Here is a 24,180-nt window from a genome sequence, read left to right as displayed (position 1 = left end):
CAGTGTTTCAGTACAAGTTCTTACCAAATACGGTGAGGTTGACCATGTTTTCCCGGTTTCCCGCAGGAAATGTGGTATACTCGCAGATGTAGGCCGCCTCGTCAGACAGCTGCAGCTCGGAGAACATGATGGTGGTGTCCTCCAGCGAGGGCGTGCGATGGCGGACCGCGGCCTGCTTGAAGGTGACTCGCTCCTTAAAGGGCGGCAGGACGGACACGCCCAAGGCCGGGTTGGCTATGGCCACGTTCTGTTTGCTGCCGTTAAGGACCTTCTGCCAGGTGACTTGAGAGATCTTGACCGGCGGGTTGCTGTTGACGAAAATGCAGCGCAGTTCCACTTGTGAGCCCACAAAGCCGGACTTAGCGGAGTCCATCTGTACCATCTGCCCGCTGCCAGCTACAAGAAACAGACAGGGAGAGAGAGAGAGAAAAACATTTAATTATGATTAACAAGTGTCCAAGGCCAAGCAAAGCACTCGAATCAATAGCACGTACATGCACTGAAAGTCAAAGAGTCACTCAGCTTCCTAGGTAGTACATGCACGCACAGCACTCCCAGTCAGACTCCAGGATTCAGCCATACACTCACCATATGCTACAAATACAACGCCTGCTCCTCACACTGGTTGAATTTCACTAAGTACATTTACTCTAGTATTGTACTGAAGAAGAAACTGTGAGGTACTTGTACTTTACCTGAGTCTTTTCTTTTTATGCCACTTTCTACTTCTACTCTGTTACATTTCAGAGAGAAATACTCTACTTTTTACTCCCCTACATTCATCTGACAGCTTTAGTTACTTGTTACTTTACACATTGAGATTCCTGCACACAAAACACATAGTAGCAGTTTATAAAATCTGATGTTTTTATTATAAATGAAACTAGCCAACAATATAACGACCTACAAGTACAACTGAGGTGATTAGACCATTAAATACACAACTGTTTGGATCCTTTACACTTTCTAAAATGGGAGGAATTATCGGCATTGAATACTTTTACTTTAACAAGTACATTTCCCAGATGATACTTACAAACATTTACTTAAGTAACATGTTCAATGCAGGACTTTTACTCAGCATTTCAACAGTGTGGTATTAGCACTTTTACTTACAGTAAGTAAAGTATGTGAATACTTTCACCACCACTTGCTCCTTAAACATGTTTACATGAGTTGCTCCGTGGGGGGGGGGGGGGTTTGTAAAAGCTGGGGGAGTTATTAATATAATGGACACATCCACACATCCCTGTCTTTGTCCACGAGGACAGTGTTTCTGCTGAGATGGAAGGGCCAGAGCGAGAACCAATGCATCACTAATGAATGAAAGGGGCGGCGATTGGAGCCAAGTCATCGTCGGCTGCAATACCCCCCCCCCCCTCCCCCTCCCCTCCTCCTCCTCCTCCATCTACTCTACACGCTGGCCAGCGCATTGTAATCTTAATTACTTTTTACTCACGGTTTCCATTAAAATAACAACGTAGAGTCCTGTGTAAGCACTCACCAGAAAGAGAACACACAAACATTAGCTGTATAAAAGAATATAAAACAGCAATTACGCCCCTCTCCTCGACTCTTTAAACCCGTGGGGAGTATGGTACCACAAATAAATAAATAAATGGATCAACTCGCCTGTGGATTAGTCTTTTAGCATATGCTGACCTCTTACTAAACTAAGTGTAAAGCTCCCTTTTTCCACATGCCCCTCGGCTTTCTCTGCGATGTGTCATAACAGTATGTCTCCACCCATCAGCTGCCGCCCCCCCCTCAGCCTGCTTGCTTTTACCTAGGGCCCACACCATTAACTGATTGACAGGAAATGAACCAACAACTACTTTAACGATCAATGAATCGCCTGATCGGCTGCTTTTCTCCATTTTGTACAGTTATACAGTCATATTATGGCCTGAATAATGAATTGATTAGTCAAAGAAAAGAGATCAACGGATGACTTAATATTGAAAATAATGATTGTAGCTAGGGTTGCCCGATATGAGGAAAATATGCAATATGCGAGCACATTGTTGAATATCGCTTGCAATAAATAATCAAATATTAAAGAAGGAACTGCCCAACAGAAGGGCAGTTCTGCCCTTCTGTTGCTTTCAGTATTCAGCTGAAATACATCAGATTGCTGAAATAATGAAAGGAAATCATTTCCAACATTCAATTTTTGGATAAATTGAACATCGAATTGAATACAAGGCACCACTAAAAAACAACTGACAAAATAATTTCGGAGTTTCTATTGCGACATTTCGCAGCCTTTCACAATGTGTATGGTGCGTCAGATGATAGTGCAATGATGATATAAAAACAATATATTGTGCAGCCCTAGTTGTAGTTCTTCTTCCTGCTTTCATTCTTCCTTGTCCATTCGATCTGAGTTAGAAGTGCAGAAAAACTAACTTTCATTCACGCTTGATTTGGGCTCTGAAATGACTGCAGTGTGAACAGATGTGCCATTGAACCACTGCAGGCCTCCAGCATGCGTCTTCCACACACCTTTTTTTTTATCTCAGACTCTAATTTATGTTCCTTTCCAGGTGAAGTGTGATGATGTTCCACGGTGAGGTCCGACTACCCCTGGCAGGGCTTGTATTTACAACCAGCCCCTGCTATAATTATCCCCCATGGATAGACGGGGTCCCCGGGGAAGAAAAGACTAAAATGTCTCCGTTAATCACCCCGGACTCATAAAGCCACCAGTGAATAAAGTCATAAACAGAGGGAAAATATGTTGCGGCCTCAAGTGGAGGACTAGGGCCTACACACATGCCGCACAAACAGAGCGGCTCTTTAACATTGAGTAACGGCATCACAATGATGGATAATCGCCGTGTTCAGAGATAAAGTTTCCACAGGGGGCTTTAAAATGTGAAAGAATACGTGAGAGAGATCCATTCATGTATACACCCACCGAATACAATATCTGATGGAGTCTATCTTAAACTACACACGAATCGGAAAGCAGCTGTGCGTGCAGTCTGTAAAATTGTCTAAGGAGCCGCCGACTGTTGGGAAGATTTTTCATAGAAAAGCTGTACTGTAGGTAGTCAGCTGAAGGACACCAGGGCACAAAACATGCACGGGGAGAAGAAATGTAGAAGACCATTAATGGGTACAATGTATTTCTTTCCATCTTTTCACGGCAAGGCGCACAGCTCTCGGCGTATGCTGGAAAGCGGCACATTACCAGTGAAAGGCAATTTCCACCCATTGTTGTATACTTTCACTCGAGTACAGCCTCCGCTGCTTGCATCAAATCATATAAAAAAACAAAAAACAAAGTGACAACCTTTTGATGTTACCGAGTGCACATCATCTTTCAATTCCTTCGGACCCCATCGACGATAGCCTCTCTATAGAGATTTAAACTTGGGGGATTTGACAATGACAGATTGATTTACTAATACAGTTTGACAGGGAGGACTGGCAACCTTGTCATCTGTACCTTGAGAAACACCTGTGTCCTTGTGCACCTCAGGGCAATGCTTTACTCCATTTTATCACAGCTTAGATTACCAGTTGTGGCAGCTGTGGTATGATTTTTTTTTTTTGAAATAGCAAACAATTTACTGTGTGACAACCCCAGTTAAAGTTCAATCTTAAGTTGTGGAAGTGTGTGTGTGTCTGCAGGAAGACTGTAAAAAACGCATAAATATGTACCTGGCCGGGCCTCGCCTTGAATGCTAAAAAAAACAATCCTTGCATGGGTTGGCTGTGTGAAAAGCTGCAGCCCCTCCCTCCCTCCCTGCCTCCCTCCCTCCCTCCCTCCCTGCTTTGAGTCTGATCCTCCCCACTCAAATTGAACCAAATAAACAGCAGCTCACCCAAATGAAAACCAGAGGAGTCGGCATAATTACACAGCCACAGAGCCCAAATCCCCTCCGTGAAGGACCGGGGGCGCCCACGGGGACCCCTTTCACTCAAAGACTGGAGTCCTTGGCTGAGCTCACAATTACAGGCTACAGCACAGAGCTGCAAAGCCAAAGAAGAGAAGAGCCACATACATGTAAGATGCATTAGGAAGGTAGATTGTGTGAGAGAGCCAGTGATGTGGAAACAGAGAGGGGGGGGAATATAGTACCAAAAGTGGTGGAGATGCTGTAGTGGCGGAGGGGGGGGGGAAGCTTCGGGAGACTTGTAGGTGCGCTGCAGGTTTGAAGCTGGCTTGTGTTACCGCTTGTGCTACTGCTGCTGCTTTGTTCTCACACTGACAAGAGGGTGACTACGGGGGGGGGGGGGGGGGGGGGGCAGTCAGTAGGTCTAATGCACCTGAGGCTACACATTGCCTTGAGAGTTGCCAGTGGAGAGGAGCCCTTTTTTTCTGGAAGGGAAAGCAATAGGACAAACAAATAAAGTCTGTCCAAGCTGAAAAAAAAAAAAGAAGAGTGGTTTGATTCACACCAGGTGAGCGGAGCTGGATCAAGGGGGACATAAGGGGCACTATTAAAACAGCTGCGCTACCGTCTGGCCCTGCACTGATAGCAAGAAGACTCCCAAGGCCGGGGCACAGAGCTGTGCACAGAACGTTCTGTGCAAACTGTAATAAGATCTGGCCTGTCGGACGGCAAGGAGAAGCATGTGCTTTGTGTTGTTTGCATATGTCACATTGGACAATGTCCTGCACCAAAAACAGCCTTCATAGGCTTCCCATGGTGTGTGGACAATATCCAGGACAATGCAGACCTGCGGGGCAATCTTCACTGCAAAGATTTTTTTTTTTTCTTTTTTTTTAAAGCTGTGGGGGTGAATGTGTTTGATTCAAACAGACATTTCATTGGCCATGAGGGAAAACAAATGCAAACATGAAAAACAAGCTTGATTCCTTACTGTAACCAATCAAGAACAATCAAAAAATGAATGGGAACATGACATTAACATTTCATATTTGCTTTTTATCTGCTGCAGAGGCAAAGTTATTTCAACTCTAAATATACTACATTGATCTGTGCGTTTAATCCCAGATATTCTGCAGTAAAATGGAAAAAAACCAGACCTTGCTCTACATTTAAAACGATGACAACACAACAACACCCTAAATTGAACCTTAAAGCCAGCTTCTTCTTCATAAAACTGCCACTTGGCAGCTCTTCTTGCAATTGACACGTACCACCATTGTCTTTTTTTTTTTTTTCTTCTTCTTAGCTGACCTGGCCCACAGCCAACAACATTTCAAAAGACAATTATTGGCTCATTTACTATACGTGGGCCATGCTCATTCAGGAGGAATCCATTTGTGCTCGAGTCAAACAAAGTTCAGAATAATTCACCTCTAGCTGCCGCGATGTGAGGAAGGCAAAGATTAAATAGGACTCAATGCATATTTTAGAAGAGGCACTCATTACTGTCTTCTATTTAAAGCTGCGCCAGGCACACTGTCAGTCCCAAAAGGCAGTGAGATGTCGCTGTTTGAAGTATGAAGACTTTAAAACCCAGAAAATGTTTAATGTGATGGCATTAAACTGCACCCTACTTGGGCCTAAATGTCGTCTTCTCAGTGGCTTTTAGGAGAAGATAGAAGGGAGAGTTTTCCATTTCCACTGAGCTGAGCGCTCTCCCGTGTCTTTCAGTAGACAGGGAAGAGTTCCTGCTTCTGTCCAACCCGGACACTGAAACACAATTTAGGCAAATAAGTCCAATCTATGACATCTCCGTTTGTAGGGACTCAACGGTCTCGTCGACTGTGGCTCCACTCTGTGAATCAAGCAGATAAATCAGGCGTATTTTGCAGAGATGTGGACTTGGTGGACTTGGATTTGAGTTGACTCACGTCACCGTTTTGAGGACTTACGTCTTGGACTTGAGTTAATGACTTAAGGACATGATGACTCAGATGACTTGCATAATTCATACACAGCAAATTATTTGGTTCTTACCTAGATAAAAAAAACTTTAGAAGTGTTAAGTGATAATTTTTGTTGTTTTAACCCTTGTGTTGTCTTCCCATCAACCATGAAACCCCCCCCCGTTTTGGTCACTTTTTTTCAACATTATTATTGCTTTTTCAATGTTTCAATGCTTTTTTTTGATGTTTTCGCCAAACTTTTTTGATATTTTTACTGTTTTTTATTTTCAGCGCTTATTTCGGCGGCCCATTTTTTGTGCCAAAAATAAATAAATCAACTGTAAAAGGGTGAAACTTGACCCAAGGACAACATGAGGGTTAAGAGTGAATTTCTTATTTTAGGTGTTCAACTTTACACTATAATCTAAAATCAAGCAAGTTTGTTAAGTGAAATTATCTTGCTTTATGGAGAGATAATTTCACTTGTTTTAAGAACCTTTTCCCTCAGATTTAGTGTTTTTATCTTGTTTTTAGACACCCCTTTTTGCAGTGTAAGTTTGAATGTTAGTTGTCATATTATTTTATATTTAATTGTAATGCTGTCACGTTTCTGTAGCTATGACGTTATAGTCTGACTGACAGTCTTTCAAGGTTTTGAACATGATTACACTCATTCCAGTGAATATCAATATTTATAATACAGATAATATAATATAATTCTTTTAATAAAGGCTGGATACAAACTTTAAGAGAGCTTTATCTTTGGAGCAAAAAAGCGACTCTATTTGGGACTTAGCTAAGGACTCAACTTGACATGTCACCTGTCACTTGACTAGAATTGCCCCCCCAAAAAACTCCATATTGCTTGAGACTGGGACCATGACTTGAAACTTTTGCGAAGATGACTACTGGGTCACAACAATGGTATTTTGGTATAAACGTTCTGCCAATTAAAGCACATGAAGACCCATCATCTCCCGTATGCTTGATATGCTTTGGAAACTCCATTGTTACTTAAGTGGGATGCTGGGAGATAAAACATGGCTTGAGCCACTCGGGATAATGACTGTTTAATGTAGTCCCAGTTCCCACGGCAATGGCACAGGCCTCTGTACTCCCCTATTCATGACCACACATGGGGTGCTCAAAAGAGGGGGGGGAGTCCAAATCTTCTGTCTCATACACACACAAACACATACCCATTAGTTGCTTGTTTATTCCCCTCTTTTTTTTTTATCAATCAGTATTTTGGAGCTCAACCAGTGGCTTTTTGTTGTTATCAACAGACAGGAGTGCTTTTCCAACTGCATTATCCAATAAATGAGGGTATTACTCTTAGGGATAACTGGGAGCTACATGTCTCCGATGCAGGCTTTAATACCTCCAGATAGGGTACTTCATTTAGGAGGAGAAGCCATAGTTGATGCAATGTTGCTTTTTGTTGAGCGCAGCCATTCTGTTTTTTTTTTGTTTTTTTGTTTTTTTAAATGGAGCAGTATGTGTCAGACAATTTGTTTTAATCTGCACTCAGACACTATTTGATGGTGCATCAGCCGGGTCCCTTGAGTAAACAATGGTGTACCCGCCAAAGCAGCTCGCTTTACCCTCTGTCTCCCCGAGCAAACATTCAACTGCAGAGGCGAGCGAAACCTCCCTGGAACAGATGGCCGGTAGACCTGTTCCTGATTTTCTACTATCTGGTTCAAATTTGAGACAGTGCTTTTGTACAACACACTCATTCATTGAGGACAATGGAACGTTCGCCAAGCCGTAAATGGTAATGATTGTCAGGAATATTTATTTTGTTAAACAACTTCCCAATCTGGGATTGCTCCATTAAAAGGCGCTGTGCATTACATATGTGACTATAACGAGAGACAGAGAGGGAGAGAGAGGCGTAATGGCCGAGCGCCGCAACACAGTAGTTGTGTGTTTTCCACACGGGTTATAAAAATTACAACTTTCAGGTTGGCGGTGCGTAGCATCAGCCAGTCAACCGTATGCATTAATTCCCACCTAATGCAGACCGCATCTATCGCTTCTGAGGAAACACGAGGTTCAGAGCGCCCGCCCACACACGCACGCGCGACCCCCCTCGAGCAGCTTTAAGGCGTTTCAAAATGTCAAGGGGATGCATCAGTTCGCCTGCAATGGAGCTTCTCATCTTATTTTAGCGTGCTAATGATTCATCTATGAACGAAGCCCAGGAAAACACCACTACTCTATTTTGTTATTTCAAAGAACCTAACATTAATGGAACAGTGGGGTATATTACGACCTTTTTGGGACTGTTATCTTTGGATTTAATATATACAGTGCGTATATATGTCTGTTACCTGCTGGTAGTTAATGTAGAGGTAGAGGTAATATGGGAGAAAAGTTGTCTTTGAGCAATGGCAAATAAAGCCGGGGCGAAAATGAAATACGGCTTTTGCCCTAGGTGGAGAGAGAGTGAGAGAGAGAGAGATAGAGAGAAAGAGGGTGAGAGAGACAGAGTAGAGCACATATCAAGTGTAAACACAGTATCAGAGAACTCTGACCCTCCCCCTGCAGCTTAACTAAACAAGGCCACCGTGGTTTCGGTTCTACAACACAAAATAAACAGCCCTGATGTTACCTGACCAAATGGCAAGATGACATCAGCCACTGATACCAGATAGCAAGCAACTGTCAGTAAACAAAAGGGCCGGGTGCGAGTCAAGCGTAGAGAGAGTCCGCCTTCCTGGTAAATGAATGACTGGAAGCGTTACAGCTTGTTTGACTGAAACTGAAGGGGAAAAACAGGAATCGGCTCCAGGTATTGCCAGTGTCAAAGTGTGGGCTCAGAAATGAAATGTTGTGGTGTGAGAGCAATAACAGCTAGATAATAACATGCTTTATGAGACAGATCTAATACCAAGACACTGGGGAGCACTCGCACAGACTAGACAATTAGTCAACAAAGCGTCTCATCCACTGAATGGGCTGAGTGTGCACGGCGGTGTGCGCTGACTATCTTTCAATAATGCAAACGTATTCCTGAGCTTTCAACTGAGGGCAGCTGTCGGACGTCTTAATAGAAAAGAGCTGATCAATAAATAAAAAGGGGGCCACAGCCACGCTGCAAAGTGATGCATTATGGTCTCGGATGGGCCGAGCCCCGGCGGCTACAGGTACAGGCTACAAAGCAGAGAAGAGTTAAGGGGTGGGGCAGGGTTACATAAATGTGATGGAGAGGATTTTGGGGAGTTAGGGGGGAGGGTAAGCAGTGAGAGTGACATGCATCGGGTCAGACGTGGTGAGCAGATTATAGCACTCAGGATATTAAAGTGGAGGAGAGAGGATGCTGCAGGCAACACACCTCCTGTGGAAATCTCAGTATTAGGGCAGGGTGACACAGACGCGTTGTGCGCATTTTGTTCGACACAGTCGACATAACGCTACAGTCACAACTTCCGCTCCTCCCCATGCCCTCATAGTCGTATTCAACCCTCGCGGGATAGGTCAGAGAGGAGCATTCTCATCCCCTGTGTTCTGAAAATCAACACTTTTTGCGATGTTTTTGTCTCTTTTATCGACACTTTTGTCTCGTTTTTGGCTCATTTTTGACGTTTAACGCTTCTTTTCATCACCATATATAAACACCACTAACAACAACTTATTACCAGTTTTACATTTACTACATCTTTGGAATTTCTGGTCAATAAACCACATATATAGTAAATTTTATCTAATTCTTAAGTTAAAAAAGCAGAAATTATGAATTATTAAGACTCCTATTAAATGAAGGATAATTACAGAAGGGTATATGTCAATGTTCAGTCTGGTTTTGAAACATTATTTTTTTCAAATGCAATTTTTTTAAAAATATAAAACCTATGTTTTGTTTGTGTACTTGCAAAGCACAATGTGTGGACTCAATCATCCATGTTATTTTTGGGTTATTAAATTTAGAAACCCTTATTTGCATAATAGATATTTTGAAAAACAGGTCAAATTTGACCCAAAGACAACTCAAGGGTTAATGGAAAAATACAAGGAAAATTTATTTAGAACTACATATATTAGCCATTTTACGGGGAACTAAGGTTCCTACTAGCTTACAGTATCTGACCTGTCACCTAAAAGGATTGTAGACTGTATTAAGTCTAAATCTGCACCATTAAGTTTTCATTTTTAAAGATCCCATGGGATGAAAATTTCACTATATGAGGTTTTATAACATTAATATGCATCCCCCCCCAGCCTGCCTATGTTCCCCCAGTGGCTAGAAATAGTAATGGGTAATAACTGAGCCCTGGGTATCTTGCTCTGCCTTTGAGAAAATGAAAGCTCAGATAGGCCGATCTGGAATCTTGCCCCTTATGAGGTCATAAGGGGCAAGGTTACCTCCCCTTTCTCTGCTTTGCCCGTCCAGATAATTTGGCCCCCCATGAGAGAGAGACATCATGGCTTTCAAACAAGACAAATGAGAAACAAAATGAAATGAATAGGTCAAGAAAATCATATCAGTGTAAGTCGACTAAGAATTTCTTCAGCCCTCCTATTTTTGCAGCCCTAATCCCTGCTAGTTTTAAAAGTTGCTCCTTTTGCTTGCATGACTCAATATTAATGCTGCGTATCAAACTATGGACGACAAACATCTTCACTGAATATGCATTAGACAATGAAGCACATCGGATTATGTATAAGAATGGCTTTGGAGTGGGACGTATAGGATGGTGTTGGCTCAGTCTGAGCCAGAACCACAGCAGTACCCTATACTTCTGTTAAGCACTCAGCAAATGCAGCGTGCATATAAAGTCCTGCCAAAAAGTGCTGAGAAAGAGCCTGGCCCTGGACAACCATGCATGACAAATCCTTCTCTCACACCATCTGTTCCATTGTGCACAAGTAAAGATAAGTCTTGCATAGAGTCCAAAACACGGAACACTTCCATTTGATAATGCCAAGCACTTGTGTTAGTTACATTAAACATTAAGATTTCCAAAATCAAACAACTATTCATCTGAAACTGGATAATCAATTATTGGCTGTACATAAGGAAGGCAAAGGAAGTGATGTGGAGACCTTCCGCATGCTCAGGGAAAACACATCAGATGGGTGTAAATCCATACACCTCATTTTCTAAAGTGACCTTTAGAAAATACTCAGCCAGAGCATAAAATATTGTTTTTGGCATGTGACCTATGTCGGCCTTTACTGGAGTTTTTCTGCCTTTTTTTATTTATTTATTTTTATTTTAAAAAGGCCAGCTGATATCTTACGGGCATGCAGGAGGGAAGATGCCTTGGGGGGTAAATAGGTCCAGTATACTAAGTAGCCTAGGACAAGAAGCGCTGTTGCATGACCACAGGCTTATTACTCCAATTTCCACCGGTTGCAGAACGTCTGCGGATCGGCTCCGCTGCGTGTCGGCACCCACCAGGTCTGGATTTGTTGCGGAACGGCTGCGGCCATGACTGACAGGTGAAGTCTCGAGGACCCACAAGATCTCGCGAATTTATGTAGACTAGATCCTCCTGCTCTTATATTAAGACATGTTTTTTTTTTACAGCAGGCAGTCTAGCACTGACACAATGCTTCAAGCTCGAGAAAGACATCCATTCATGTTATTGGTGTCATACAGCCTGTAAGACAAAATAATAATAATTTTCCTTCTTCTTAAATAGGGTAAATGGGTCATGTTTCCTGTATAATCAATGTTGCATGACACAGCTTTGAATGTTGGCAAATTTCAAAAGGGAGTAACCACCCATTTCCACCGGTTGCAGAACGTCTGCGGATCGGCTCCGCTGCGTGACGGCTCCGTGCTCCTCCTTCCGTCAGTACCCACCAGGTCCGGATTTGTTGCCATGACTGACAGCTGAAGTCACGAGGACCCACGAGGTCTCGCATATTCATGTAGAATAGAACCAAAAAACCACCAACAGTTTGTTTTCATCCAGAATAGTAGGGGGTACACAACCCTGTGCTGTGTTTTCAAGGTGTAGTGCAGGGAGATATGATCCGTCGTGAGCACGGTCTATTTTATTTTGAAAATCAACCGGATGTTTTAAGTTGTTTCTGTGCTCGACTTCCTGTCCCGTACTAGCTGCCGTGTGCTGAATTGCTCCGGAGCTCACCGGCGTGCGGCAAGAATAGAAGCTCTGCGTATCTGCTCCGGAGGGCTGGGGATCGCCGGAGCTGCGACGGAGCCGGAACGCAGCCGTTCCGCAGTCAGTTGAAATACACACAATGACTTTAATAGAAACCTAATGACTCTGCCGCCGTTGCGCAACCAGTGGAAATTAAGAGTTAGACTAATAAAAGAGAACAAACAATCAATATTTGATTAGAGTCACTTGTGATTTTTCTGAGATTTCCACTGTGCCTTATGTTGAAGTGGCCTCCAATGATTTCTTGAAAGAAATGATTGCTGTGGATATCATACATTTTTAAAGATATGTGAAAAAAAAATAAAAGAGCTGGCTGTCATCAAAGTGCATCTTTAATTGTGGTTGGGACATAAACAGGACAGCAGGGGCAACGTGCACACAGCTCTGCTTGTTGGTGTGTTGCACCGAGCTATTTTTCTCTACGGCATGGCTGGCGCAGGCCATTTATACAGCGGACCATTAACATATCGGAGAGGGAATTCACACTCCAGCTGGAGTGGGCAGTGGGCTGAAGCCCCAGTCTGCTATCAATTAACAAGCACACTTAGTATGTGTATGAGTCACGATCACCATGGGACTCTGACAAATGCCGCGCATTTGCTCAAAACGAGTGTTGTCACAATAGCAAATCTTTTCAGATGATTACCAGTACCTCGTATCACATGCAACGCCATCTCATACAAACTAGTCTAGATCAACGGAAGTACATGTCCAGCATAATGACCTGACATGATGTCCCTCACCTTCTGCTCTCTGTGTGTTGCCGTTCCCCAGACTCCGTTCTCTTCCGGAAACAACGACCATTGAGCTAACGAGCTACACGCTGAATTTGGAAAGTGTTGAAGAAAATGTGCAACATGGCAGTTCTGCTTGGTTCTTTCGGGGGAATGATTGGAAAAATGTACAAATAATATGTTTACGGCGTTTCCTCTCTAACTGGGATGGATTGGTGGGATTACACTGGTATCAGCTGGTTCCACCATGAATCCAGCCAATTGAAATAGCTCACGTTACTGTATTGCGTCAACAGTTAAATTCATTTAATATTGTATGTGGTGGGTTATTTTGCGGGTTGCACATGTTCCACAAACAACGTCTCGAGACTATTTTGCAAACCCACTGTCGCTGCGTCCAAAGCTTAGCCCCGCCCAAGACGATCGTGATTGGTTTAAAGAAATGCAAACAACCCAGAGTGTTTTTTGTTACATCCCAGAATGTATGTGTGTGTGTGGTGTAGCCTACTCCACAACGCTGTGGAGATGCAAACTCAAAGAAATAAAATCCCCCAGTAGCATCAAGCTAATACTGTAACGAAACCGTCATCTCTGTACACGTGTACAAGGAATTAAGTACAAATAAACACGATTATGAATTTTGCCCTGCAGTCACATCATTTAGGCATGGATTAGTATCTTGTCTCCACTGCTGCAGGAATGAATGTGCACAGTTACTGATAAAGTTAGATATGCTACACTCATTCTCTCCCTGAACATGTCATCTTATCTTGCTATTCAAATCATTTTTCACATCGGTAATGCATGCACATTTTTAATAGCCATCCCTTGCTGCGGTTGTACGGTCGGCAGGATTTTGGTTCAGGGTAATTTTGCCCTGAATTCTGTCTCCTTGACTCTAAACTGGCTTCTTGTAAAACCTGACTCAGAAATCACAGAAGTTACAGTACAAGCGTCGACAGCCAGTATGACATGTAAACAAAATAACAAGATTGATGCTTACATGTGGCAGAGATGGCTACATGGGAACATGCAGCAATTAAGCATAAATGTTGGCTTCTGGCATTTGCCAAATTCCCCTTTTTTCATGTGTGTTTTGATCATAAACCTCTATGAAATCCAGCGGTTCTCGGCAGAACTCCGAAACCGGCACCGAACCATTTCCTAAACCGTAACCACAGCCTATCTTTCCAAGGCGAGTATTGGTCCATGTTCCACATACATATAACCGTTGGAATGCTCACCACATCTCAGGACCGTGTTCATATTCTGCTGCATGTGCTTCGCAGCTGTGATTGAGTATTGTCTTTCCCACCCTCAACATATACCCTACTTTCTCACAGCTCAGTATGTTTCCGTACGCCGTCTTTCAATGCATCAGGCTATACACTAGGTTGAATATTTTGACGTCTCGAATTTCTGCTTGCACGTCATTCTGACACCACGTGCCTTTGTCTTGTATGCCTACTTGTCAGCAAGGAAAGAATAAACAATATTAAATAAATTGAGCTACCTTTAAGGTCTTAATAATATCCGGAGAAGCAATATTCTGGACTCTTTATTTTTCGGGCATCTGTGCCTTTCATTCGTCCCTATTGTGGCATTATTATTGATAGAGGGCTTTAGAGGAACACATGAAATAACAGTACTTAAATGTCTGCACATTTTGCAACTGGCCTTTCAAGAGAAAAAACAACTGGCATGGAGACATAAGTAGGGAACCACAAAGCCACAGCAAGGGGAAAGGAACAGCCTGAAAGCTGAAACGGGTGGTATGAGTTACTCCAGTCTCCACTGGTTGCTGGATGTCTAACAATGTGTATTGACACAGAGACACAAAAAAAAGCAGTCGATGGATTCTCAAGGATGTACACGACTTGAAAAAGTGTACAGGCACTTCTAAAATGTGACTGGAAGGAGAAAGAATGGGAGCAGAAATCAATCTCAGGAATCAAAAATCACCAAAAAAACCCCGACTCTGGGACTCTCTCAGTTTCATCTGAAAACACTGCAGTGGGTGGGCTGTGGGCACAAAAAAAAAAGTCAGGAAATGAACTCATAGCATTTTTTGTTTTGTTTTCAAAGTGTAGCTGCTCCCGTTGAATATCAAGGAGTGGGATTTGACGCGTTAAGCCCCAGAGAGTGTTGAATAAAACTGAACCCAGACTACAAGCAGCAGGATCAACAATCACTTACTACTAATCTCAACATTTCAGTTTGAAAGTTGGTACTAAGACGCATTCAGATAAAATGAACAATGGTGAGGAGGGCTGCCAGTGACGGGAGATAATTGTGCGGTTCAATGCAATTTCAGTGTGGCCAAAGATGTAACTGTGTGACTGCTGTGTGACTGCTCTGCTGACAGCTTGCGCTATTAACTGCAATCAAACCAGCACCGTAATTACCCTCCATGTTAAAAGACATTCTGTAGTTAAACTTCCCAGCGTGCCAATTTGGACTCACGTTGCAGTAGGATGCAGTGAAGTCAGGGAGAATGTGAAACGGCTTCTGGCTCACAGGGCTGCGATGAAACAAAGAAAAAAAGCATTTCTGGCAAACCCTGATAGTGTATTACTATTATATACTACTATCAGAAGCATAGGAAGTCAAGCAGGGAGTCACAGGGAGATTCACTAACTCAATTAGGCCGTATTGGAATCCCTGTCACTCACTCAGCCAATGGAGCAATGTTCTGTGGGGAGCGGGCGATGGGAACCATTTCCCATGATGCCAGTGTCTCTGATGGCATGCACGTTTGAAATGATGAATACAAACTTCTGCCCTGTAACAGGCGATTTAGAGTCCCTTTGTTCAGATACAACAGGCTCAATGACTGTTTTATATTGTTGTATCCTCTTGCTAAACCAAAATCTGCTCTACCATTAAACATCTTGGTCAGAGGTTATCATGAAACGTGTTTCTTTGTCATGGAATTTCATCGTTGCACTATATCTGTAATTATTTTCTTTCTTTTTTTTACAACGGAGCTGCTCGAGAACGCAAAAAAATGTACTTTCAGTGTAAACTGACAATAAAGTTGCATTGTATCGCATCGCATGAGAGCCAAGCCAAAGCTTTTTGTAGCCTAGGGCTGGGCAATATGTCAATATTATATCAATATCTATATATATGAGACTAGACATTGTCCTAAATGGATATTGTGATACTGTAATATGACACAAGTGGTGTCTTTTCCTGGTTGTAAAGGCTGCATTTCAGTAATATGATGTCATTTTCTGAACTTACAAAACTGTTTTAGCTGTGCTATTAATAGCCTTTACCCACTTAGTCATTATATCCACATTACATCATATACTGATGATTACCAAAAGCCAACCCTACAATATCGACATTGATGTATTTTCGGCAAACATATCGTAATATTTGATTTTCTCAATAATTCTCTTCTTTTGGAGCCACAAACAAACTTCAACCCATATGTAATCACTCACGTGAACGCCTACACTTTGACATTAATAGCCTTTGAAATCTGCTGACATTGTTTAGACCACCACTGTTGGCTGGCTCAAAGGCACCGGGGCTCGTCCAGCGGGAGGCCCAACTAAATAGCTGTACACTGCACGTACCGGCGTTTTCCTAAGGGCTGCAGGAGTATTATTTGGAGCTCTTGCCCTGGCGTTGCCCTCCCTTACTGTGTCTATACTGTGGGCTTCTTAGTGTTTGACAGGATTGACAAGCTCCCTGGCAGAGCTGATTAAAAGCTTTAAGGTCAGAGAAGTGGGACAGATATCGAGCGAACACCTGTCACCACGCTGTGAGCCAGTCCCCTACTGGGTGTGTCCTCCATTGGCGCAGGATCAATGGCTACATTAAGACCTAGCAGGGTTTTTTCTGACAGCGGTGTTTTGGCTTGCAAAGGACCTTTTACCTGGCTCTTCCTCTTTTTACTTTCCTCTTGTACCCGTTTTATCAAAAAGGTAAAATGTTTCTCCCCGGAGGAGGTGGTCACGTTTTTTTTTTGTACAACCAAGGGCATGAGCAAGTCTTAGCTTCAGCACAAGCACACACTGCAGTGAATTTTCTTTTTCTTCCACTTTGTGACTTAATTTCATCATGGATTTCCACATCCTGGTAAAAAATAACTTTGAAAGCCCGGTTGCCCACTGACGATTTGCCAAAGGATTATAGATCATTAAAGAGATGTTTGAAGTTCGCTTGAAGTCTCTCCAAATAACTTATTCGAATCACAGAGTTTATTGTGCCTCAGCCGCACGTTCTCTCTCTCTCTCTCTCTCTCTCTTGCTGGAACCCTTTCCCTTTTTAAAAAAGGAGGGTACTCACAAACTGTAACAGCTGGTCATGCTCTCTGGAGTCATAATCCAGAAATGGACATTTCAATTTCAAGTTGGGATGATAGAGAATTAAGATACCTGCAACTGTGGATATCTTAGCGATTTCATCCCCTCTGGTTGGCTTTCCACTCTTCACAGAAGAGAAAATATGACATTGTATCGCACAGTAATCTATAAAATGAAACCTAATACCATAGCTTTAGCCATGGGATGAGTCGTCAAGGGATGGGTGACTCTCACCAAAAGGATAAGTGTGACACACACACACACACACACACACACACACACACACACACACACACACACACACACACACACCACACCCCCATTCATCGGAGTACTTCCAGTTACACAGCTTTCTTCTGGATCCCTGTCCCGCATAGTCACCTAGCTGGTCTTTCCTGATATGGTTCAGTGGCTGAGCTCAGAGACGCATTGTGCTGTAGTTTTTTTTATCACATTGATATAGTTTGTGATCTAATTTCGGTTTGCTCTGTGAGAAAAATTAAGCAGCTGACTCGACAAACTTGTATAACAAAGAGACCTTTAAAGACATTTCCAAAGAGGTATTATCAAAGCTTTGGACCTGCTTTTTTCCCCATTCCTCATCCGTCCTGTTCAGGGAAATCACCTAAATAATCTTTATGCCATGATGAAATTTTCGTTTCATTAGTCTCGCTTTGCCAGACCTTCCTCCACAGCACCGCGGAGGAGGGTCTGGCTACACAGCATTCCGGGATGGGAGAAAAACTCTGGTTAATTGGCAGTTCTTGGCAACGGTGCTTCTGCAAAATAGCCTCGGGAAGGAAATTGTTTTGGTGGAACATGTGTACGTTAAAAAGTTGTTTCAGTGCAACAGAAAACTCCTATTGGACAGATAGTCTACCTAGTTGTCTGGTTTTACCCTGCAAAGATCTGAGGACCAGGTAACCCTAGTTAAAAAAATTTTTTAAAAATCCACCGGAGGTTAGAACGTCAACACAAAGGAAGAGGAAGGAAACGGACATTTCCTGCGGCAACCAGAGCAATCCCGGACGTGAAACGTTGTGGATATAGACTATTGTTTCACTAATGTGTGCATATGATGGACAAGAAACTGTTCATTCATTCGGTTCAATTACATTTAATGCAAAAGCTTCAGTGTTTGCATAGAAAGCCTATGAAGAAGCATACTTGTTTGGGGTTATTTATGACTGATGGCCCTTTATACCATTTAAGCAGTTACAATATACTACTAATGTGGAGAACCACACAAGTGCTTCATCACTTTGTGTTTCCACATTTATATATTTGAAGAAGATGTAGCACAATCGTAAGGTGAAAGAAGCGAGTTCACACTTCTCCGGTGGTGTTGTCAAGTAGGTGTGAAACTGGGTTTGCAGGAGGACAGGGTGAAAGTGTTAGTGGAGTGCTAGGTCACATCTCCATTTGCAGCTGCTCTTTGGCCCTCTCTCCTGCACGCATCTTTTCCTTTTACAAGTCAGTTTCAAACAAAGTCAGAAGGAGGAAAGATGTGATGCAATGTCTTGAAGCTAGGAAAGAAACGTGGATAGACTCTAAAATCTATGGATTTGGGGGAAATGTTTTAAAGTCAAAATATGACATGTTTGGCTTATTTATGACTGTTGATCCTCACTACTTTTTGGTATCAAAATGTGTGGAATCAATTATTGCAAAACTCGCCTTGATTGTCAGATATTTAGATACTCAATCTTTATTGAAGAATTTACAGATTACAGATAATATTCCTCAAAACAAGATATACTGTAGGTTGGAAATGACACTCCAATATAGAGCTGATATGAGTTGAGATTCAAATGATATCCAGCCTTAGACTTAAGATTAACATTTAAGCACAGTTCTATGAAAAGTTTGGGATTTTCCGGGAATAAAAAAGGTTACAGCTTTTTGTGTACTGACCAACATGTGTGTTTGACTTTTAAAATGATGTATTAGTCTCTCTATTGTTACTTTCACCATTCAGTGTTATTGGAAAAATGAGAATTAGATAGTGTGTCATTAGTTAAGGATCACACCTTTGCCTTGCAGCCTGGGTATTTTTTAAAGACCCTTGGGTGCGCTTACTGCCAACAGGATTATAAATGGCACGGTTGCTTACAAATGACAGTAGCTTGGGCGAAAACGTCTCGTCTTCTCTGTGACCTTCACAGATTGCTAGGGTACCTCGGTGCTCCATCAATCCCAGCCCCGCAGAGCCGGTAGAAAATGTATGAGCAGAAATGAGCCAAATGTCTTGACAATTGACCAAACTTTTGTGCATTCAAAGTTATGCTCATACCTTAACATACACCTAAGTGATGTGAACGGATGCAGGAATACGGCTGGACATATGGGCCAGAGTAAAATAAAGGCCAGTAAGCTGTGACAGGGGTATTCCTTCTGGGCATGTTCTTGTGTTTAATCTTGTTTAAAGTTATTAATAATTTTAGCCTGTGCTGTGCATTAATCTGTCAAGCATACCAGGAAGGTAATTACAGCAAGTAATAATTTCAGAATGATGGATATGTTTAGGATAAGAAAAGAAAACAGGACAAATAATCACATTAATCATTTTGTCTCTGGGTCGACTTAAGTTATTTGTGACAGCTATGCAGATACATACAACAGCAGTAGAGGCTACTAAGATACAATAAATCAACTGACAGGAGTGTAGCTTTGGTATTCCAAGATAAAAGAGCATGGGAACGCCGTTGATACACACACAGCTAGCTTTAACACAAAAGGGTTGTAGTAAAAAAAAAAACTTTTACAGCTCCGAAATATATGCCAACCCATCACACACTGTCACTGTTGTGCAATAAAATCCAATAAATGGCTGACTGATGAAGGCAAATGGTGGGCTGAAGGATTCCAACCGAGGTTGGGTTCTTAAAGCTGCTTTTATCTGTTCCAGCTTGGCTGCAATGTATGCTCACATGCTGTACGGGGCACGGCCGACCCTTCATACATAATAGATGTGTTGGTGTCCATGGAGCTGCACGAGCCAGGGGCGAAGGGTTGGTACAGGGCAGAGACAATAAGATACATGTTTTTCAATGTTTTATCAGACTGCTTTATACTATTCAGCAGCCTCTCCAGTGACTCTGTTTATATTCATCATGCGAATGCGGTGGCTGACAGTAATGCCATTTTGCATCCACCTACATCCTGGACTATACACCTGCCCCTAGCACGTACTATATATTTTGGCATATTCTGCACTTAATCCATTCTTCCTCTTTTTTAATATGTTTAACAACTATTTTGTATTTTATTTGTTTCTGTATTTGTTGTTTATTCCATATAAATGTACAATATGTGTGTTTTGGTTATGTATGCACCATCCACAAAGGCCAATTTCTGTACATACTTGGCAAAAAAACCCTTCTCTGATTCTGATCAGCTGACATTTGAAATACAATGATTGCTGATGTTGTATCTGATTGGTTGACTTGCCTCTCTATAATTATTGGAAATTTAGTTTAAGGAGTAAATATGTTTTTTAACTAAAGTCTGAACATTGTAACTGATATAAAGCGGTTGCGTTCTTCAACGACGACGCCAACAAATTGAAAAAGTATACTCAAAAAACAAATGACTTCACACTTGAGCTACGTTGAGTCTTCAGAACAATAGTGGCTTATTAATATGTCAGCTTATTGTTCCTAATGAAAGTGGATTATCCAACAAACTAGCATTAATAGCAGACACATTTAGATTTTATTCCAGCAATGATCAAAGACATTAGTTTCCCGGGAGGTGGGAACATCGATGGTGCACAGCAATTAACAGTGTGTTGTATTGCTATTCCCCAAACAGTTAGTTATTTAGCAATTATCATGCACACCAAAACGTTGCTATAGTTTTGAAATGCAATTTACTACTATGAATATAAATGTCTTGTACCCTTTTTTAATCTTGTTATTGTGGGGAGAGAAAGAGAAAGAAAAAACACATGGACAAAAAACTGTTTAATATTTATATAACCATTTTCTAGCTACGAGCAGATCTCGCTCGGCTGCACTAAAATGAAACTTGTTGTGACCTAGTTAGAAGAATGCCACATGACAACGCCGGGCTCGGCCTCTATCCGCCAGACTAGCCAAGCAGAAACGGCCATATCCAGCACGATATTTTTGCACGGGGATCCTTATCGCCGGTTTGTTAGCGGGGCGTGGGGCAGCCAGGTCTGTGTCCTACTCCTTGGCTGATTAGCTGGGTGAAGGACAGATCCTGGCTCTCCGGTTGCGGGAGGCTGAGGCTCTTTGTTAATGTGCTGCCACTCCCCTGCAGGGTGAGCAGGCCTGGACAGGCTGAGGTGACGCTCCCTTCTTTCCCACAGCTCAGCCAGCTTGCCTTTGCTTGGCTGATGAACTGTGACGGGACACAACTCCAAGGTTGTTTGTGCTCCTTTTTTTTTAATATTTGGATTTTTTTTTCACAAGGCTAGCCAGTCAGAACAGGAGTGTGAAACATTGTGGTACTCTGCTGATGGCTCTCAACCTTCATATCAGCTGGCTCGACTGCAGCCGCGACACGCTCCGATGAGCACCTGAAGGATCCCCACTGTCAGGGTGTAAGAGTTGCAGCCCGTAGAGCCACCTGCTTATGTTTCAATACAGGAATGACGAGCATAAACAACGCCACAAACCTGCCCGGACATGATTTACCTTGCACAACTTCAAATGACTCAGTCCTGTTCCAGACATCGGAGCACTCAAACTCCAGGGAACTTGCTTCACAAGTCAAAAGGTTTCTGAGTGGGTGCGTGAGAGATTGCTCTTCTTTTAGAAATATTATTCAGATCACTTCTATTGGCCATTTCTACCTCAGCTAGAGAGCCTATCAACATCATGTATGGGTCTCAAAGCGCACTGTAGAGCTTTCCGCCGGTAGTTTTGTGATAATTCTCCCCTCACGACTGAAAGAGGTGTTACAGAAAGCCCTGTGTGCCTTGGAGGTTATTTTGTTCTGCCCTTTCAACTCCCTGCAAGTCAGAAACATACAATATCTCATGTCACTATACTTCCACCTCAGGTTTGCTGAAATAGAATCCAACAACACAATAAAGGCTCGCCCTGCCGGGTGTTGTGAAGGACCTGCTATAAAAGCAATAAGTGAGGCCACTGTACATTTTTGCAGGGAGCTTGACAATATCACATAGAGGGAGAGGCAGCCAATACCTCTGCATGCTGATTACACAAAGATCCCTCCTGAAATGGCGCAATGGATTCCCACAAGATGAATTTGCATTCATGTAAAGGCACGAAGAAGAACATATTTCTGTCTATGTTCATTTTTATTAGGAGCAGTCTCTAGAAAAGTAAAATTAATGCAAACTACTCCCTTTGTTGCTGTTTTTTTTTTTAAACTTTTTATAGGGCTCACACACCTAGCAGTTACTTCTAAGACCTTGTTCACACCCACAGCGTTATTACCGCAATCTAACACAACAGGTAAACTGCAGAAAGCCAACCTCTGAGAACATCTTAAAACAGCATCTGTTCCCAATCTTTAAGTAGACAATGTCCATGGAACCAGAAGGCAAGTTGTTTCACACATTTAAAATTCAGGCAACAGCCCCAGTTAATCCAAGTGATTACATGAGACAGCGTTCATGTTGAAGAATGAAAGAAAGACAAATAACTAGCATTATTGCTTACTCACTTCCAAACAAAGAAAATGACTAATTCCTGTGTCATGGTAGGTTGTTAAAATCAAAGTAGGCAGACATAGAGTGAGAAAAGCACCAAGTAAAGCAATTATGTCACAATCTACCAATTTAGTGTATAATGGTTCTTCCAGATTAGTACTTCATCCAACAGAGTTATCGTTAACCCCTCTCCAAATACTCCATGACAGGCCTCTGCTGGTCTTCTGCATCCACCTATTGAGGGTCGCGTGTCCTTAAACTTTTCTGAAGTTTTTTATTTTTTTTTATTTATTTGTAAGGAGCTAATTTAGCAGACTCAGCATGTGTGTCTGTCAGGGGATTACTAGTCTAGATGTGCACTGTTTGTTGGTTTCACTGCATAAACCAATTACAGAACGAGGCGCCATGAGAGAATTAGAAGTTTGTTTAGCCGTAGGGTGGATGGCAGTATAATTGGATTGGACAACAGTTGGACGACTGCTATTTGTGTACAAAAAAGGAGCCATGTGTGCGTGTGTGTTCGTGTGTGTGATGATGTCTGATTATGGTAAAGAGTGGTAAATTAATCTGGGAAATGTTGAAAGACATACATTTAAAAAAACTTACTTGTCTCACTGGTAAGTTGCAGAAAAAAAAAATCAATAAACTGTGAGCCCATCAAGTCAAGATCATATGTCGCAATCAACTCTTTCGCCATGCACTTCAAAAGTATGTATTACAGCTACGGTAGCCTTCATGCTTCAAATGGCCGGTCTCTTTCTCTTTTCAATATCCTTTTTCTGGGCAAAGAAGAAGACTCCTGTTCCTGAAATTTTGATTTTAAATTAGAACCATGTTTTGCCTCAAACTTCCGGTTCTGTGAGGCGACGATACCCATTAGCAGATTAGCTGTGAGTTTATCATGCGACAGCGAAAACGCTAAAGGCGGAGCAGTATATCCTGTATGTCCCTTACCAGCTAACGTATTTCAAGATGGAGCATTAACATGGAGCGTCTACCCCAGTTCATGCAAATGGGAATGTAAAATTTCAAGCCAAAAGGAATATTTGGAATTGATGGCGGTGGTAAATATTCATGAAAAAGGATAGGTTTGTGAACGGGCAACACCGATTTTGATAAACACACACTGGGCCTTTAAGAAAAGTACTTTTGAGCTTCTCAAAGTGTAAATATGCAACTTTAAAAAGGTGCTACACCCCTAATTATGGTACAACCAGTGCTTCATGACAGCTCAGGTTAGTAATCTTTAGACAGATGTTGCTTTGAAGCTGATGTTATTCAGTCAGCTTTATGACTCTTCTCTACTTTTCTACTGTTACACTACATTTTACCTTTTACCATTATCCTGTAATTGTCACTTGTGGCTACAGTGACCATCATTCAGCAAGAATTGCACAGCCTGACAATAACAATGGGAATTGAGTAGCACCTTCCGGTGCAAAATTACAGTCCATGTATTTTACAAGGCCCTGTCTGTCGTATTGTTTGTTTAACGTTGGACCCCAGATGGTTCATCTCAAATGGGCTATGCATCCATAAACTTTCTACCCTG

The 24,180-nt window shown here is 42.2% G+C and overlaps 1 protein-coding gene and 1 long non-coding RNA gene across 4 annotated transcripts in view; one reads left to right on the top strand and one right to left on the bottom strand.

Annotated features, from left to right (window-relative positions):
* The window catches only part of nectin1b (nectin cell adhesion molecule 1b), a 208,161-nt gene that overhangs the window by 143,359 nt on the left and 40,622 nt on the right, over nt 1-24,180 (bottom strand). For all 3 annotated transcript variants that reach the window (XM_032505986.1, XM_032505995.1, XM_032505978.1), the window contains exon 2: nt 25-396. In XM_032505986.1, the coding sequence (XP_032361877.1) occupies nt 25-396 (372 nt within the window). The remainder of the gene's footprint in view (nt 1-24; nt 397-24,180) is intronic.
* The window catches only part of LOC116673846 (uncharacterized), a 352,638-nt gene that overhangs the window by 306,707 nt on the left and 21,751 nt on the right, over nt 1-24,180 (top strand). The gene's annotated exons all lie outside the window — the stretch shown is intronic.

Source organism: Etheostoma spectabile, chromosome 3 (genome assembly GCF_008692095.1).
Source record: "Etheostoma spectabile isolate EspeVRDwgs_2016 chromosome 3, UIUC_Espe_1.0, whole genome shotgun sequence".
Taxonomy (NCBI): Eukaryota; Metazoa; Chordata; class Actinopteri; order Perciformes; family Percidae; genus Etheostoma; species Etheostoma spectabile.
The sequence above is the reverse complement of the archived record's forward strand: the minus strand, read 5'-3'. Positions and strand labels throughout refer to the sequence as shown.